The following is a 19,686-nucleotide window of genomic DNA, read 5'->3' on the forward strand; positions in this document are numbered from 1 at the left end:
ATTCGTAAATTATAAGTATCTCGATATGAATGACAGGGATAAAAGACCAAAATTGCGAAATAAAAATATGGGGTATAATATAATCCAGTTGTTTTGACTTCATAAAAATATTATATTTAGACAAGTCAGAATAGAAGATTTATCTCTTGGCGCAAGATCGTACATTATCTCTTCAATCAGAGATCAGTATTAATCATACTGTTTTACAAGTACAATAATACGACTTCTTCGCATTCTGTTTCACTAACAATCTCGCTCTCTCATCTGTCATTCTCTCGTACATTTTATTTTTCTCTGCCTTCTATGTTTATATAATTTGTATATCCATCATTATTAGACATCCTTTTGAGAATATATTAATCTTATTTATTATAAAATAGTTACCGATCCAATGTAGAATTCTTTGTATTCCAGTTTGTCTCATGCCATTACCTGAAAAAGTGTCACGTTTACACATACAAAAGCGTATTTCAATGATGTAAGAATTTTTATGTGTATGTTGGAACATTTACGTTTGTAAATGTATAGATATGCATACACATGGTTTAGTAAAGAGAACTACACAATAGTAAGTCATGAAACAATGGTTACAGCTTAAAGGTAGTAAAAGATGAATTGCAAGCCTATACGTACATATATTTTTTTATATACATCGTATGCTTTTAACATACAACATACAGACATAGTTTATTTACACAGAGAAACATTGCCTGAATTAGCACAACCATATTGTTACTGGTTATTCAGGAATAAAAATGAAAGTTATTTTCAAAACAACGTGTTAAAAATTAGTATTCACAAACACCTTTAAGCTGCGAGTACAATAATTGTTTCTGTAATAAAATGTTAAGAGAACTATTCATTACTATCCATTTTTTAAATTACTTCTTCTAATGAGATAAGCAATTTGCAGTTTACTAACATCCTTAAAACTACAAGGTTTTGCGCAATGGTGACCTCCATTGATTTACAATGAAATTATAAAAAATCTACTCAATAAAATGGTACAACAAGTTGACGAGAACTTTTTGTTGTTTTAATTTGAAGGAAGAAAGATCAAACATGGAATATTGGGCCACGTTAATATACCAAAAAATAGTTAATTGTAATGGCAGTCGTATGAGTTAATGTGTTATTCATGTAGCATTTATCAATACATAAAAGTTCACAACATTTATACACACAGAAGAATTTTAGTAATCTGGCTTTTAGCTTAGATCATCATCGAAGGTACGATATTTAATAGGAAACCTTCTACTGTTTAAGTGGGATGTATCTTACGTATTTAGTAAGATCAAACGATTATTTTATTCATTACTATTAATATAAACTTATTTGTACTGATCTATGTAGAACGGGTGCGTGAAACTTATTCGGTACTTCTAGAAAACGGCGATGAAATATTATAACAAATTTTCAATAATGTACAAATTTAGTTTAAAAAGCTGGAACGAATAGAAAAATATAAAATACGTAGAGCGAAAATTTTCATAAGTACTATATGAGGATGAAAAATATAGCATATAAACAATTATAGATCTTCATTCGTTCTAACCTGCTGAATCGTACAGAAAGTTTACAACGCACCCTATTCTTCCATTCTAGGACATTGTTACTAAGTAAAACGTTACTACATATAATTTGAGCATTGTACCATTTCTATGATAGTTCAAAGAAGTATGGCAAAAGCATTAAGTTTACATCAATTACAATCGTGTATACAATTCATTGTTCTTGAATATCATTGCTTCAGAAAGAAGCATGCTGTTATTTAGTAGACTTTTAAATACATTCCAAAGTGTCAACACTTTTGAATCTCCTTACCTTAAATATAATATGATCATATTTCTTAATTCCTGCCATTATCTTTGTTATTCTACTGACCACTACTGAGGTTCTCATTATTATTTTGTGAAAGAGTTCTGTTTATATAATCATATATTATACGTATGTAATAGATATCATCATTTTAACATTTATATATTTTTATATGAAACTTCATTCACAGGTAGCCAAGCATTCACGCCCCTCCAATCCTAATATCTTTTTGACTGTTTATTTTCTTCTTTCATATTACATATATATATATATATTTATCTATATATTTAAGGAATTAGATGAGGTGTGACCGCATAACGCGTTTTGTTCAGAGGTAATTTTGGTCAAGATATTATATCATCAGAATAAGTATAAAGAAAAAGAAGAACAATTATTAACAAAATAATTTCAAGGATTACAAAATACCACTTTCTTATCATCTTATAAAGTATTATAAATTATATCATTTGGCTTTGAATTGGTTACAAATCATTCAGAATAGTAGAAAATTGAATTGTGTAATCATTAAAACCTTGTCCTGCGTTTGAAACGATAATCGTATACCAGGCGTTTGAAATGAATAGCAACTCCAGTAGTGTTACAAAAAAAAAAATCGGGAAATTTAATGTGTTCTTTTTCTCATGGTATGCATAACATTAAAAACTCTCATCAAATAGATAACAATAACCAACAACTAACAATCGTAAGCATTCACGCAAAAATAGAAATATGTTTAATAATATATAATATTATCATAATTTATATCATCGAAGTAAGTATGATCGTTTCTTACAATTGCTAAGGGTGCTATAGAGTCACTTATATAGATGACTAAAACTGAAGGACACTAAGAAGAGATAAATTGTTCATTTTCTAATTTCGATAATAAATTTCTCGAAATATTTTACTAAAAAAGAATAATATACAAATAAATTTCTACAATAATGCACCGAAATTCAACAGATTATATAAAATATATATTTTTCTAATATTTTATATTTAAACATACCGATAAAGCGCGGTGATAAACTATAAAATTTGATAATTTATTGCCACGAATTTAGATTTTACGATCGCTTAAATAAGTATCTAATAATCACAATTTAAATTCCATAGATCTAAATGAAAGATGAATCATTATAGCGGACGTGTAACAGTGCTATTTCCTTATATCCTTCAGCTCAAATCATAAAAAAGGTTCTGTAAATTACTAACAACAACGGTAAGGTTTCTATCTTATTCCTGTCCTGAATCAATTAATTCTTACATATATTTCTAGGTTTAGAAGGATAGACCATACATCTCGCAAGCATCTCTTTGAAGTTGTTTTAAAAGCTCTCGCGTTTTATAGTGCGCTGAAATGTTCCTTTAAACATTTTTCTTTTTGAAGTAAATAAAATCTTTGATAAAATGTAGAAATATCAAATTACATCTCACTCGCTATCGCACATAGCGACGTAAAATTAAAATCAAGAGACACAAAAAAAAAAAATAAACAGCACAGAAATTTGAGTTGATAAAAATTGTTCATATATGTCAGTATCTCTTAACAGCGTATCAAGAATTTATGATACCTTGAATGTAAATATTCTCTGTTCGCATGTTCTCCAACAGTTATGGTTTCCGCCTTTCATTACAGACATAACCTGTACGTACGTGTACATACACATGGCTCTTCTTATACACATATAAAAAGAGCTTATCCATAATATATTTAGTTAATAATGAATTAGTAAGTTTATCTCTTTCTCTATACTCTAAAATACAAAACAATAAATTATCATAGTGCACACGTGTAAAACGCTTTCCGTTTTATGCATGTATGTATATATTTTATTTATACCGTGGCTCTCTCCAAATAACGATCCGAATCGAGGCAAAGTTGGAATGTAAAAATACCCGAGAACGTGTGATCTGAATATTATGTATGGTTGCATCCGCGTTGACCAACGTGTGAAAATAATCGCAAGGCCCCTATCTGTACACAATTTTATTTCAAAAGGCTGCAGAAGCAGATAGAAACCAACTCGTATGTGGCAGAGGCGTAACGTGTAAATACAACAGAAATGAGGAGGAGAACAGTGTCTTAGGAACTTCCACGTGGCTGTGAGGAGTGTACAGTTCAACGTGGATGCAAATTGATGATCAGCAATCAAACACGTTTCTAACGGGGAATGTCACTGCAACATCTTGCAGCGATATTCCCCCGGTATGAAACTGCAGCCGGTGTGTCGTTATTTGATTCTGCGAGTGTAATCGTTGCGACTTTCCATGTGCTCTCGATACGAATCGGATCACCAGTAACCACCTCCTTTACGTCGGACAGAAGAATGCACTAACGAAGAGACATAAATAAAAAGGTGAAGAAGAAGAGAGGAGTAAGTAAATTCCACCTCGGGGTGAACGCGTGACAATTGTCGAACGATCTCGACGAGGAGGGCATCGGAATACCGATAAGAAATTCTTATTTTCTTTTTTTTTCTTTTGATGATGATGGTACATGTGACACGTGTCCTTCCGGTTCTCTCTCTCTTTCTCTCTTATAGGTCGGTGTGCCCCAAAACGCGGCACACCTTTTGTTCCTAAGGGTCTGATCGTGATTCCAGCATCTCCACGAGGAAGTCGTCGATCGGTACGTCGCCGATCATCTTGAAGAAGAACAGGTGTTCCAGGCATTTAAGGCCGATCGATCGGATCGCTGGCAAGCGTAGCAGGAGTTTCGCGAATCTGCCAGGATCGTCGGGCCAGGCGACGCGACAGTAACCCTCCAGGGCTGCGTAGATCTTCTCGCGGAGCAAGGTTACCTCCTGGATGGATTTCAACCCCCGGACCTCGGGGTTAAACAGTATGATGGATCTACTCAGAAAAATTCATTCATCTTTTCAGCTGTGCAGGATTAGACTTAATTTAATTTAAAAAAAAACTAGATATCACTAAAATTGAATAATTTAGATATTTAACTAATTAAAAATTTGTAAATTAACCCTGGTACAAAACTTTTATTTTTATGAAACCTTTTTTAAAAATACTTTTTCTATATTGAATAAAAAGTTTTTATTTAATTAATTTCACAGGAACTTCAGGAACAAGTGTACAGGAGCGTGCACCAGATTTTTTCTAAGTTTCCCAAAAATTAAAAGCCAACGCTGAGAGGCTTCTCCTACTCTGATCCTTGGAGCTAATGGATTCTATATTAAATTTCTAAATTTATTGAGTTGATGCCTTATGGTTTTTTTTTTTTTTTGGAGTACCAACCTAAGACAGCCAAGCTCGGTCCTGTCCATTTTCATTTCACGCATTTTCGACACGAGTTCTGATAGCACTCTGTCGAATATCGTGCCAACGCCAGCCTGCTGCGCCGAGTTTCGATGAACAGTGATCCCAGTGGCCAGCACGATACCGTCCTTCACGTCGATGGAACGGTGGGAAAATGAGGCTATCAGCAACTCGTTCCAGCCGGCCCTGAGCAGAAGTACCTGATCCTCCAGTGGCAACGACGTAAAATGTGGGATGTGTTTCGCCCATGCTACCAGCTGGAACAGCTGTTTGTTCGTGGCGTTGCAAATTTGCGACACTGCATTCTGTGCATTACAAGAGATGCCGAATTAATTGAAGGAGCGTTTCGTGGAAAACTGACGCACGCCATTCCACGAGAATCATCACAGTTGCTGCTGCTGATGTTATTGCTTATGTACAAAGACAGACAAGCGAGAAGAAAAGGGAAGAAAATTATTGTTGCTGGCTGCTGTGAATTGATTCGCAGAATGGCGTACCCGGACGAAAGTTCTGTAATTTCTATCAGAGATCGTTCTTGCTCCGTTACAATTATTCTAACGTGAAACGCGTGATTACTGGAAATAATTATTTCCAGCAGTTATTTATAGAAATATACACAACTCGATCGATTTCTTTCTTTTTTTTCTTTTAATTCCCTCTGACGATGAAACGATATTAATGGACGTCTCAAACGAGTTTAATTCAATCACTCGTCCAGGCCCAATGACAAATAAATTGATTTCGTCGCGAGACACAGCTGTATATTGTCCAAAGCTGTCTTCTCGATGATGTCCATTGCAGCAAATTAATAAACCCAGTGAAAAGAAAATAGAAGTGGCTTTACCACTTGAAATAAATGAATGAACTTTGAGAAATTAATAAATACTAAATAATCGAACCTTCTTTTATTTATTTTTTTCAATATACAGTGGGTGTAAAAAGTGTTTGGACACTGTTTGAAACAGAATACCTTATTTGATACTTTGATTGCCACGCTAAAATCATTGAAAATTCCATTAAGTATTACTTTCGTCTTCATAAATTTTATGGATATTATTTTTAAAATATTTCATTATATTTTTATCCACTATTTCAAGTATCTGATACAAGTATTTTCAATTAAGTAAGTCAAAGAATTTCTAATAATATGAGTGATGGATTCCTATTGAAATTCAAGCGTCACCCATATGTGGGTGACGTGGCGCTCAGTGTTAAAATTGGACCAAATGATTTCAGGTTTTTTGAAAAGTTATACAAATTAATTAATCAGTTAATGCGAGGCTTGTGAGACTTGGATAAAATACTGCGGGTTTATCATCACATATACGAAGATATGAAAAAGCAGAAGAAAATGCAATCAACACTGTTAAAATACTTAAAAAATTAATAAACATGTTTATGCTATCATAATTTAATAATATACGTATGAAAGGTATATTTCAAAATTTTGATCGTATATTTTCTTTAACTAAGAACCAATTCCTATATTTCAAGTATTCGAATAGTACGAATTCAAATAATGCGAACAATTTCTGGAATTTATTACTCGCAGTAATCAAGACCTACCAGTAATTAAAATTTCCGAAAATCTCGATTTTTCATCTAAGAACGTAACAGGTCACGATTTTTTTTTAAATGAGGTATTCCGTTATTCGAATAATGCGAACAATTCCTGGAATTTATTACTCGCACTAATCAAGACCTACCTGTAATTAAAATTTCCGAAAATCTCGATTTTTGTAAGAATGTAACAGGTCACGATTTTTTTTTAAATGAGGTATTCCGTTATTCGAATAATGCGAACAATTCCTGGAATTTATTACTCGCACTAATCAAGACCTACCTGTAATTAAAATTTCCAAAAATCTCGATTTTTCATCTAAGAACGTAACAGGTCACGATTTTTTTAAAAATGAGGTATCCGTTATTCGAATAGTACGAATTCGAATAATGCGAACAATTCCTGGAATTTATTACTCGCACTAATCAAGACCTACCTGTAATTAAAATTTCCAAAAATCTCGATTTTTCATCTAAGAACGTAACAGGTCACGATTTTTTTAAAAATGAGGTATCCGTTATTCGAATAATGCGAACAATTCCTGGAATTTATTACTCGTACTAATCAAGACCTACCTGTAATTAAAATTTCCAAAAATCTCGATTTTTCATCTAAGTACGTAATAGGTCACGATTTTTTTAAAAATGAGGTATTCCGTTATTCGAATAGTACGAATTCGAATAATGCGAACAATTCCTGGAATTTATTACTCGTACTAATCAAGACCTACCTGTAATTAAAATTTCCAAAAATCTCGATTTTTCATCTAAGTACGTAATAGGTCACGATTTTTTTTTAAAATAAGGTATTCCGCTTTAAACAGTATCCAAACACTTTTCACACCCACTGTATTTACCTCGTAATTTCCCTGCTGTTCCATTTTACATTCGACCCGTTTCTCAGCCTCTAGGATACGTTCGATGGGCATGTCCGAGTGCAAGCTGCTCGTACTTTCCACCTCGCTCTGATCTCTCTCCTTGGTACGTTGACGTTCCTCTTGCACGGCTTCCCTTTTCATGCCCATAGCCAGGCATTTCTGGTATCTACAATACTGGCATCGATTTCTCTGTCGTTTGTCGATGATGCAGGACTTTTCTTCGCGGCAGGCGTACGACAGGTCTTTGCGGACGGTCCTCTTGAAGAATCCTTTGCAGCCCTCGCAGCTGAGGAGAAATAAACGTTTCATTTCCCGTTCGTTTGTTTACGTTGCGGATAAAGGAAATGGCTAACCCAAATGGTCCCGGCAAATTTTTACCCCATGGAATCCATAGATTAGGCCGCCAAGATGATCTGTACCGAGTTTTATCGACTAATAGAACATGGTCAAAATGGCACCCAAAGTTGACCATTTTAACACGGGCCCTATGGGGAGTGGTCGAAATCGTGCTTTCGGCATCCTAGTTTCCGGATATGTTAAACTAGACGATAATACCTTTCAAATGAGCCCATGAGCATCAAAATCGTCAAACGGGAACTTGGTTAAAATTCGCTGAGTAGTTTGGTCAGAAATCGATTTTCAAGATTTTCTTCATTTTTTCACAACGGGTTTTGACCAAGTTCCCGTTTGACGATTTTTAACATATCCGGAAACTAGGATGCCGAAAGAACCATTTCGACCATTTCCCATAAAGCCCCGTATTAAAATGGTCAACTTTGGTTCCCATTAATCGATTTGGATAAAACTTGGTACAGATCATCTTGCCGGTCTATTCTATGGATTCCATGGGGTAAAAATTTGCCGGGACCATGGGGGGTCAACTAGCTATCTCCTTTCGGTTACGATTTCCACCCCCGCTATTCTTCGCGAAGGTCGATTATTTTGATGTTCGCCGAGATCCACGAGATTACCGTGTCGTATCGTTTCTCTTCGCGAATTTACGAACGAAAACAAAGAGGATCTATCCACGAGAGTAGAAAATCTGTTTGGTTCGAAGAGAAACGCGGGACGTTATCGAACAAGAGCACCGATCCGTCGCGAAAATATCGCGCTGCAACGGAAATAAATTCCCCGTGGAATGTCGCTGGTTTTTTGGATGGGATCCAAATTTTAAAAACGAACCCCCCCTCCCGAAACTATGACCCATCGGGAGAGTTTACCGAAAAGAGAACGACGAAGAGATTTGCTTCTGATTCTTGATAATCTAAATCTTGGATCGGTGCATTTAATTAGACTTGAATTAGAAACGAACCACCCCCTCACGAAACTATGACCCATCGAGAGAGTTTACCGAAAAAAAAAATTAAAAAAAATACATACACATCGAATTGAGTATCCTCCTCCTTTTCGAAGTCGGATAAAAAGAGAACGACGCCGAAAAGATTTGCTTCTGATTCTTGATAATCTAAATCTTGGATCGGTGCATTTAATTAGACTTGAATTAGAAACGACCCCCCCTCCCGAAACTATGACCCATCGAGAGAGTTTACCGAAAAGATTTGCTTCTGATTCTTGATAATCTAAATCTTGGATCGGTGCATTTAATTAGACTTGAATTAGAAACGACCCCCCCCTCCCGAAACTATGACCCATCGAGAGAGTTTACCGAAAAGATTTGCTTCTGATTCTTGATAATCTAAATCTTTGATCAGTGCATTTAATTAGACTTGAATTAAAAACGAAGCCCCCCTCCCGAAACTATGACCCATCGAGAGAGTTTACCGAAAAGATTTGCTTCTGATTCTTGATAATCTAAATCTTTGATCAGTGCATTTAATTAGACTTGAATTAAAAACGACCCCCCCTCCCGAAACTATGACCCATTGAGAGAGTTTACCGAAAAGAGAACGACGAAGAGATTTGCTTCTGATTCTTGATAATCTAAATCTTGGATCGGTGCATTTAATTAGACTTGAATTAAAAACGACCCCCCCTCCCGAAACTATGACCCATTGAGAGAGTTTACCGAAAAGAGAACGACGAAGAGATTTGCTTCTGATTCTTGATAATCTAAATCTTGGATCGGTGCATTTAATTAGACTTGAATTGCAATTATTCCAAGGCATCGATGGAAGATGCTGCATAAAGAGATGAAGTTTCTGGACCACCGTGCGAGTCGTTTGATCTCGCTTTCGTTTACACGACATACAAATACATATGGCTGACGCGAGACACGCGTATACAGAGGCAGGCTCTCCTTTCTTCGAGCCAAGTTTCATTATTGAAAACACGAAAAGACCTTCGGTTTTTGGCTACCGACAACACGGAATAATGAATGGCACCCACGATATATACTCTTTGATCTCTGTTCTTCCACTTACAAAGGAGAAGGTTTCGAAAAAATTGTGAGAAAAATAATTCTCCTCTTTAATTTAACCCTTTAACTGCGGGTGTGGTTTATAAACCACATACTAAAATTATAGCCAGAGGCGGGTGTGTTAATTTTATCTATCAATCAAATGGATTTTGCTATTAATCGAATGAAAAATTGATATTAATCAAAGAGCGGCTGTGGCTTATATACCATTAAAATAAAAATAAAATAAATACAATAAAAAAAATCTTTTAAAATAGAACATCACTTCAGTAATATAATTAAAATTAGAATGTTAAAAATAAAAATAAAATAAATACAATAAAACAAAATCTTTTTCCTCTTTAATTTAACCCTTTAACTGCGGGTGTGGTTTATAAACCAAATACTAAAATTACAGTCAGAGGCGGGTGTGTTAATTTTTGCTATTAATCAAATGGATTTTGCTATTAATCGAAAAAAATTTGATATTAATCAAATAGCGGCTGTGGCTTGTATATCACTAAAATAAAAATAAAATAAATACAATAAAAACAGAAATCTTTTAAAATAGAACATCACTTCAGTAATATAATTAAAATTAAAATGTAATTAAATTAAAATTTAATCAGCTGTGCTAAAAGTACCCGCAGTTAAAGGGTTAAAAGAATTTTGCGTTAGATTAATTATCCCCCTTAAGATGAAAATCAAATAAGCGATGGTCTTTTCGACGCGTGCGAAACAGATCGTGTTCGCCTGTTGCAGCTGCTATCTGACAAGGGCCCTGATAATGACCGTGATTGCTTAATTAGCTGCCACTAGAGAGCAAAGTAGCTGCGCACGGCCAACAAGACGGTCCCTCTTCGTCCCCGTTTCCCGCAGGAACTACGGCTGGCTAGTCGTCCTAACCTCACGAGTTGCAATTCACGGCAAGTCCAAGGTTAACTCTGATGCAACGCGAATGCAACTGCACACAACGCATCTATCGGTTGTTGCTATACGACGCCTGGGTCATAATGGGGAATGAACTAACAAGAGATACGCTGATCGTATACGAATAATATCTCGAGGAAAATAAGATTGTGATATTAAAAATTACGCAAATAATTGAGAGTTCAAATGAACTTTTTAATGAAATAATTGCAGAAGCAGAGTTCGTTCGCTCTTCAGAGATATCGAATAAATATAATCATCTGGATCCTCTTCGTCGTTAAAGCGTAGAATTCGCACGAATTTCGCAAGTCGATAAAACTTTTAATTGGCTAAGTTTCTATCTCCGCTAAAACGCGATCGAACTTACTCGTCCGAGACGCGTTTGCAAGATGAAAACACTCTGTTGAATCTGTAGCAAACATCCCTTTAATCCGGAGGGTAAACAACATCGGAAACTCATCGTAGCTGGTATATTATTTCCAATGGTAACTTTAATAATCGAATGATCATCACAGGGCCGGCCCTGAGATTTCGGGGGCCCCTCAAAGTACCTCAAATAAAATTTATAAAATTAATATTAAAGCTTGTATAACTAATTTAAATTTGCATTTACATCGATTAATATTCAAGTAAATATTAATCTTCTTGCATTCTTATACAGGACCCCCCAAGGTCCAGGGCCCCTCAAGGTCTAAGAACAGGTTCGTCCCTGAGATTTCGGGGGTCCGAGGCGAGCTCCTTCACATATCTCAAATAAAATTTATAAAATTAACATTAAAGCTTGTATAACTAATTTAGATTTGCATTTGCATCAATTAACATTCAATGAATATTAATCTTTTTGCATTTTTAGACAGGGCCGGCCCTGGGCCCCCTAAGGTCCAGAGCCCCCATAAGACGATTTTGCGTCTAAGAACAGATCCGTCCCTGAGATTTCGGGGGTCCGAGGCGAGCTCCGAAAAAGGGGCCCTTCACGCAAAATCGTCTTATGGGGGCCCTGGACCTTGGGGGGCCCTAGACGACCGCCTAGTCTGCCTAGGCCCAGGGCCGGCCCTGGATCGTCAGAATGAAATATAATAATTGCCAAGGAGTCACCGAAGGAATCGCAATTCCCTTTCGAAATTCTAATTCTTTTGTCCTGTCGGAGATTACCGGAATCTTTCTCTTTCCAGCACTCGACTCGTGGCAGCGATACGAAATGGAAGCAACAGTGGGTCGAAGTTCAAGATAATTCAAAAAATAAGCTTTTATCGTTGCACCCAAGGCGACTTTATCGCTTCAGCTACGTTATAGGTGAAACAACGACGTTTATTAAATATGTACGTTTTCAAGTCGTCGGTATTATCCGGGGACCTTGAACCCCTGTTCGTTTGATAGAAAAAAGAAAAATTCTTCGAATCGTTGTAAAAAATGAAATAATTTCTTCTCGACCTAAACGAATAGATTCGATCAAGATATTTATATCTAAGAATTACCTGTAGACACCATAGTGTTTTCCACTGGCACGGTCACCGCAGATGGAGCAGAGGTGTTTGCTTCCGGAAAGAGGGTGATTCGGCGGGTAGGGTGCTACTGCTTTGTTCTGCCCGCTCGGCGACGTGCTGAGGAGGTTGCTGTGACAACCAGCGTTGAAGGATCTTACATGCAAATAAGAGAATAACAAAAAAACTCGACCTACGACACTACCGCCTTGGATCGAGCAAAATACAATTCTCTCTTACGACTCGACGATATATATCTACAATTATAAAAATAAATAGAGTATTTTGCTCAATTTATACCCAAGGGCTCGGCTACGCTACATAGTATACCCTCGATTTGCGACGTGTTTCGTTGTGATACCATTTTCTTGATATCCCTCGAACTCAGTGAATCGTGTATCAGTGAAATACTCTGTTTCAATAACACATTGCTCGTCCATTTCATTCTCTTTTTTTTTTTTATATACTCGGCCACTTACCCTGGACTATTAGGACCGGAAGGGCTAAAGTTTCCCGCATTGATGAGGCTCGCCGTGTCCGGCTTCATGTCCAGAGGACTCTGCGGGCCCACAGAAGACATGGACATATTGCTGTTGTCCAGGCTCAGCCCTGAAACAAACATAATTTCCTTTGATTAGAACAGGGATGGACAATTCTCCATCAACAATTGTTTTGGTTCCGGGCCCACTTTGTGGAAGGAGGGCCGCGCCTTTTAAAATGATTACATTCATCAGTTCACTTTGCATTTCAGAAAGATGTAAATTGTACCATAAAAATCAGTTTATATAAATTCGGGTATAATCTAACCTAACCCTACCCTAACTTTAGGTTATGCTATTAGATTTATAGTAACCTAACCCAATCCTAACCTAAACCTAACTTTAGGTTAGGGTTAGGTTAGGTTAGTCATTTTCCGTGGAAATGCGTTCTAACTTTAGGTTAGGTTAGGGTTAGGATTAGGGTTAGGGTTAGGTTAGGGTAGTCATTTTCCGTGGCGATGCGTTCTAACTTTAGGTTAGGTTAGGGTTAGGGTTATGTTAGGGTAGTCATTTTCCGTGGAAATGCGTTCTAACTTTAGGTTAGGTTAGGTTAGGGTTAGGGTTAGGTTAGGGTAGTCATTTTCCGTGGCGATGCGTTCTAACTTTAGGTTAGGTTAGGGTTAGGGTTATGTTAGGGTAGTCATTTTCCGTGGAAATGCGTTCTAACTTTAGGTTAGGTTAGGTTAGGGTTAGGGTTAGGTTAGGGTAGTCATTTTCCGTGGAAATGCGTTCTTATCGAGATAATAGGAGGGTCCCACACTTTTAGAATACCCTGTATATCTCGAGAACGGTTTATTTGCCAGTTCTGAAAATGGTCTCATTCGATTTCTCCACCCTCAATTACTATAAATCCGAAGTTTGGTTGTCCTAGACTGGGGGGGCCTTTCGGAAGTTTCCCCATAAATTCAATAAAATAGTGGCAGTGTTATTCAATTTATTTAAATACGAGAAGAATCTTGGGAAGAAAATAGCGGATTTTTCTGACTGTCTTAGCGGGCCGCTGTTTGTCCACCCCTGGGTTAGAACATTATTCAGTCAGGTCGTTTATTTTTAAGTCAGCTGGAGATTAATCGAATTTATTTTGTAGAATATAATTCGAAGAACGATCCTCTAACGCGATGCAAACAAGTAACCTCCTATTTTAAGTAACTGCCGCTGATCGATATGCACGCGATTCAGACGCAACAAAGGCGTTACACAGTACGCGAGGCTGTAAAAACACGGTTCACTGGGTTAATCGGTGCGCAGAGCGTTGAAAATGCATGTCCTTAAAAGGTTACGCGATAGAAACGCAGGCTGACGATGATGATATCGAGCGTTCATCAGCGAGTCTTTCCGCGGAAAATATAATTACGCCGAGGTCGTAACTCCGTTCGCTTACGACTTCTATTTCGAGTTGTTAGGGTCGCCGATTGCGTGCCTCTCATCACCGCGTCGTTTATTAAGCGTCGAGCTGACGCTTTAATTACGCAACGCGAGCGTGCAAAGCGGACCGAAGGTCGTCGACAGGCTCGCTGAAACACGCTTCGACGAATGAAAGCTCTCGCGCATCTGCTGCGACACGAATTAGCGGGGATAAACATTCTTCTCGAAAATTTCATTCGCAATAATAACAATAATATTTAAATTTCATTTAAAAGTGATCAGGAGTGACGTTGGATGGGAGCGACGATCGAAGAACTTTGTTCGAGCGTCGACCGAGTTGTGGACGCGGCTTTAACCGTATCAAAGAGGGCAGGAGACGACGGGACGAGGACACGAGAGTGGCTGCAAGGCCAAGTCCGATGACGGTATATTATAGCGGCAGTGTCGGGCACCTTGACCAGACGCAAACACGCCGGTGCAATGCTCGAAACAATTTCCACTTAGCTGTAGCAGAGCGCTCGTTACACGTCTCACCCTTTCGTTACTAAAGATGACTGGGGCGGATTCGAAGTGGGACTTAAATCTCTCCTGGCTTACCGAGAATTTTCCAAAACTCTGACTCGAAGTCTGAGTTTCAATTGATAAAGCCTTAATCGAACAATATTTTATATGCTCGAATAAAAGAACAAACCGTGCAAGAAGATTGGAAGTGGGACTTAAACCTCTCCTGGCTCACCGAGAATTTTCCAAAATCAACGCTGCTCTTAAAATTCTATACTAGGGATATGCGGGTACCCGATATTACGGACTCGGGTGGGCTCGGAAAAGATCGGGCGGAGTCGGGCGAGCGACCGACACATGCGTGCCGTCGGGTGGCCCGACTATTTCGGGTTCGGTCGGGTACAGTCGGACAGGTTCGGTCGAGCTCCTGCGGGCCGCGGCGTAACTCTCGTGTATTTGTTAATACTTGCAATAAGCATATGCAAAATATGTTTTATATGGAATTTTGGAATAAGATTATTTAATAATAAGATAATTTGGAAGCTCGTCCGAATCTTCCCGACTGTACCCGACTGCACGCATGTATCGGACGCCCGCCCGAGCCCGCCCGATTTTTTCCGAACCGACCCGACTAGTCGGGCCGCACATCACTATTCTATACCGAAGAAAACTCTAAGTCTGAGTTCCAATTGATAAAGCCTTAATCGAACAATATTTCATATGCTCTATTAGAAGATTGAGAATGGGACTTAAATTTCTCCTGTCTCAGCGAGAATTTTCCAAAATCAACGCTGCTCTTAAAATTCTATACCGAAGAAAACTCTGACTCGAAGTCAGAGTTCCAATTGATAAAGCCTTAATCGAACAATATTTCATATGCTCGAATAAAAGAGAATAAACCGCGCAAAAAGATATGAAGGAAAAGAAAGCGACGAGGAGGTGGCAGAGTGAAAGGAGAAGAGGAAAGTGACCTACACCAACAATGAGTCAAGTGCGTTGGCTCTTGAATATTTAAAACATATATTCGCCTTTAAAGGTGAACCGACTGAGAGAATCGAGCGCGAAAGAAGCTGCTTCGAATGGCGAAACGACTGGAAACCTGATTTTCAAGGGCAGAAGCGAACGTGAAATTGGGAATGGTCATGTCTTACCAGAAGAGAGAGTAGTATCGATCATTCTCCCCTTCCTTTGACCATTAGCGAATTCTGCAGCAGAATTCTATACTTTTCTGCTAGGGGTGCGATGCTGGGGGATGCGTTATTGCGTTTCAGGGACGGATAATGCACGAGGGGGATGAAAGCGTCGCTGGGATACCCGTGTAAAGAAGAATAAAAATAAAAATTAAGTACAATGAAATTTGGATTTATTTTTTCAACCCCTAAAATTAATTTTAAATTAATTTTCCTTCATCTGCGAAGGGTAAATTATTATACCATAAATAGGAGTGGAGATAGAATATAGATATTTCTCCTTCCACACTAGGGGAACTATAATTAGTTTGGTCTAATCTTGAGTTTCGTTTCACGCAAAGAACATTTCCTCCGTCTACAATGTGTCTTTCAGTGTCGACACGCGTGGCATTAGAGGAACATCTGCGAGGCAAAGGGATGTTTTCGGCGAATTTTTCGCGAATGAAAGCCGAGAGAGAAGGAAGAATGATAGAAGCGAGGGATGTAATATCGTGGATACAAATGAGAGATCAGGGCTGATGGAACGACAAAAGGGAACCAGTGGCGTTATTAAAAAGAAGTATAATAGGCAGTGTCGCGTTTCGCGACTGCTATTAATAATAAATAATACTGCTTCGTATTATACACAGAGTAATTCATTGATTTATCGATTACAAACCTAACACGTTCTGTATGGTAAATATTTGAAAAGTAAATAGCTCGAAAAACGATTTCATGTTCATTCAAATTCGAGAATCCGAAGTCGAATGCTGTTGCGAGAGCACGGAACAATAATTATTAACGCCTGAACGCGATGCGTTATTGCGAAACTATCCTCGAACCATGAAGGAAGATGAATATTTATGTTCCGAGAAGCGTCGGGAAGCCTTGAGAACGGCAATAAACCGTTTCGCTGCACCGTTTCGTTGCATTCCACGTTTGCGGGATGGAAACTCAAAGAAAAGCCAGGCACACTGAACTTAGAACGCGATATACTATCACAGAAATACGAGTAACATTCTACGCTGCTCCAAATTTAAGATTTCCCAATTTTGTCTGCAATTTTTCCTAACACTTTCCATTTCAAGTACCAGCTGCACTATGTTATGAAATCTATTATTTTGCAATTTTATATTCCCAAATTTGTATACTCTAGAAAATTCCCAATCAAGAAATAGTAATTAACATAATTAACATAACTGCAATTTTTCTTAACCCTTTGCACTTGGATTATCAGCTGCACTATGCAACTATGCACTATACTATGAAATCTATTATTTTCCAATTTTATATTCCCAAGTATTTATAGTCTAGAAAATTATCAATCAACAAATAGTAATTAACATAATTAACACAACTGCAATTTTTTTAATCCTTTGCACTTGGAGTATCAGCTGCACCATGCACCTATGCACTATACTATAAAATCTGTTTTTTAGCATTTTATATTCCTAAGTTTTTATACCCTAGAAAATTACCGATCAACAAATAGTAATTAACATAATTACCATAACTGCAATTTTTCTTAACCCTTTGCACTTGGATTATCAGCTGCACTATGCAACTATGCATTATACTATGAAATTTATTATTCTGCAATTTTATATTTCCAAGTTTCTATACTCCAGAAAATTACCAATCGATAAATAGTAATTAATATAATTAACATAACTGCAATTCTTGCAAACCCTTTGCACTTGGAGTACCAGCTCCACTATGCAGCTATGCACTATGCTATGAAATCTATTATTTTCCAATTTTGTATTCCCAAGTTTTTATACTCTAGAAAATTACCAATCAACAAATAGTAATTAACATAATTAACATAACTGCAATTTTTCTTAACCCTTTGCACTAGCTGCACTATGCAATTATGTACTGTACTATGAAATCTATTATTTTCCAATTTTATATTCTCAAGTTTTTATACTCTAGAAAATTACCAATCTGCGAATAGTAATTAACATAAGTAGATAGAAATACAGTACGAAGCTCTAAAGGCAAATTCAAATGAGCAATGCAAAACCAGGCGTTCGTCGGTCAACGCTAACTTTAGATCCGTGTAAACGGACGTATAAGTGCTGAATTAAGCAAATAATTCGACACACACGGTACACGTTACATATATCTCGCTTCTTTTATCCCGTTTCAAACGATGATCAGCATTTTCGACGGAGGATATCCTTTACATCCTCTGTCTGCTATTTCGCGTGCTAATCCACTTATCATTTATACGTCTAAATCAAACAATCCTTTTCACACTTATTTTATTTGCGCCATTAGCAAGACGTGAAATTTAATGTCGCATAAATTACCTAGATCTCCTAAGATCTCCTAAGTCTCGTAAGTACAAGATGGACCTTATCTAACCCAAATAAATTTTATTGAAAAACTGTCATTTTTCTATCATTATTTAGCAACTATATTTGCACGTTAAGACGATGACGTCACTGTCTGACAATTTCAACGCTCTTCCGAAACTGAAAACCAGTTTCCGCAGCAGAGCTCATCTGCGGCCGCCTTGGGCGCATCGAGGATGCTGCTATCTCTCCGGTGTAGCTGTGAATCTGCTATTCAGATCTCCGATTCTGAAGCCTAGTTTCCATTGGTGCAATGGTACAGGGTATGAAACGCGATAAGGAAAAATGACGATATAGCAAGAGGTACCATCAGCAGCTGGGAGTACTAATTTCGAGGAAAGGGTTAAAAATAAATGAAATCATTTAACAACGACGAATGAAACATCTGTAGGTACAACAAATAACGCGGGTCCCCTCTCTATGAAAGGCAATTTAAAAACAGCACCCTCGACGATTTCGCGCCCACACGTGTCTCCCATTACTCGTGCTAATTAGAAATTGAACGTCCACGGCTCGTCCCTTTTCCGCGGCAAACGAATCGTCCCATCAACCGGCTAACGATTTCGCAACGCGAAAAGTCTGTCCACGCGAATCTACCGCAAGAGAAAAAAGAAGCTCGTGCCTTTCGACTTTGCGCGCGATAAAGAGAGGAGAAGAATTTTTAACAGTTTCCTGCAGGCAGCTGCGACCGGATGCCGCTCTCCCACACCAGGATAGCGTTATGACGTTGCACATGCAACCCACGCGAAACGTACATGTGCACCGGAGAGTACCGAAAATAGTGTGTCCGATGGTTGCGGCGTTAGTCCTTGAACCCGGGAAAAAACCTGGCTGGATTAATGACTCTAACGGGGCTGATTTATTTCAGCGTGCAACTCGCGACGGAACCGGGAATTTTCGTTTATTTATCGCCCCGGCGCCTCGTTGGTTATTTATACCAGCGATTAAAAAGGCCGGATTCCCTGGCTAATTGCACGATCAACATTTTTCAGCGTCCTCGTTTCTCGTAACTGACGCGGAGCCAGAATCTTGGCTCGATGCTTTCGATCGAAGCTCGATCCGGTAGATATACATATAATCTGTAAGCGTGTATGAACGGCAATGAAAGTCAAAGGGTGATGCATCTGGAGCGGCTGAATACGGAGAGGAACATTGCACGCTTATGCATAAACGTTTCTTATGTTAAAGCATCGCGAGTCGATGCTGACCGCGTGGAGAACGCGAATGTCGGCCAAAGAATAGAATAAGACTGTGTTTCCGAATAGCCCCCCCAAAATTGAAAACTCAGGTTCGGTATATAACCTGAATTGACTGCAAGAAACCGATTACAGTTGGTTTCAGAGCTGGATGTCTTACCGTTTTCGAGATATCGTGGTAAGGCTAGGTTAGGTTAGGTTAGGTTCCGCGCATGCGCAGTATCGAATAGCGCGTGCGCAGTATTGAACAGCGCACA

The 19,686-nt window shown here is 38.0% G+C and overlaps 1 protein-coding gene across 8 annotated transcripts in view; it reads right to left on the reverse strand.

Annotated features, from left to right (window-relative positions):
• Positions 1–91: 91 nt before the first annotated feature.
• Positions 92–19,686, reverse strand: part of LOC114875378 (retinoic acid receptor RXR-alpha-A) — a 45,247-nt gene continuing 25,652 nt past the window's right edge. For 5 of the 8 annotated variants that reach the window (XM_029185584.2, XM_029185583.2, XM_029185578.2 and 2 more), the window contains 5 exons: positions 12,779–12,908; positions 12,294–12,455; positions 7,512–7,818; positions 5,074–5,399; positions 92–4,674 (listed from right to left, as the gene is read on the reverse strand). In XM_029185584.2, coding sequence (XP_029041417.1) covers positions 4,401–4,674; positions 5,074–5,399; positions 7,512–7,818; positions 12,294–12,455; positions 12,779–12,885 — 1,176 coding nt within the window. In that variant the 5' untranslated portion in view covers positions 12,886–12,908 and the 3' untranslated portion in view covers positions 92–4,400. The remainder of the gene's footprint in view (positions 4,675–5,073; positions 5,400–7,511; positions 7,819–12,293; positions 12,456–12,778; positions 12,909–19,686) is intronic. The other 3 variants (XR_006829565.1, XM_029185581.2, XM_029185582.2) reach the window with 3 other exon arrangements.

This window comes from Osmia bicornis, chromosome 7, assembly GCF_907164935.1.
Source record: "Osmia bicornis bicornis chromosome 7, iOsmBic2.1, whole genome shotgun sequence".
NCBI classification, from domain to species: Eukaryota; Metazoa; Arthropoda; class Insecta; order Hymenoptera; family Megachilidae; genus Osmia; species Osmia bicornis.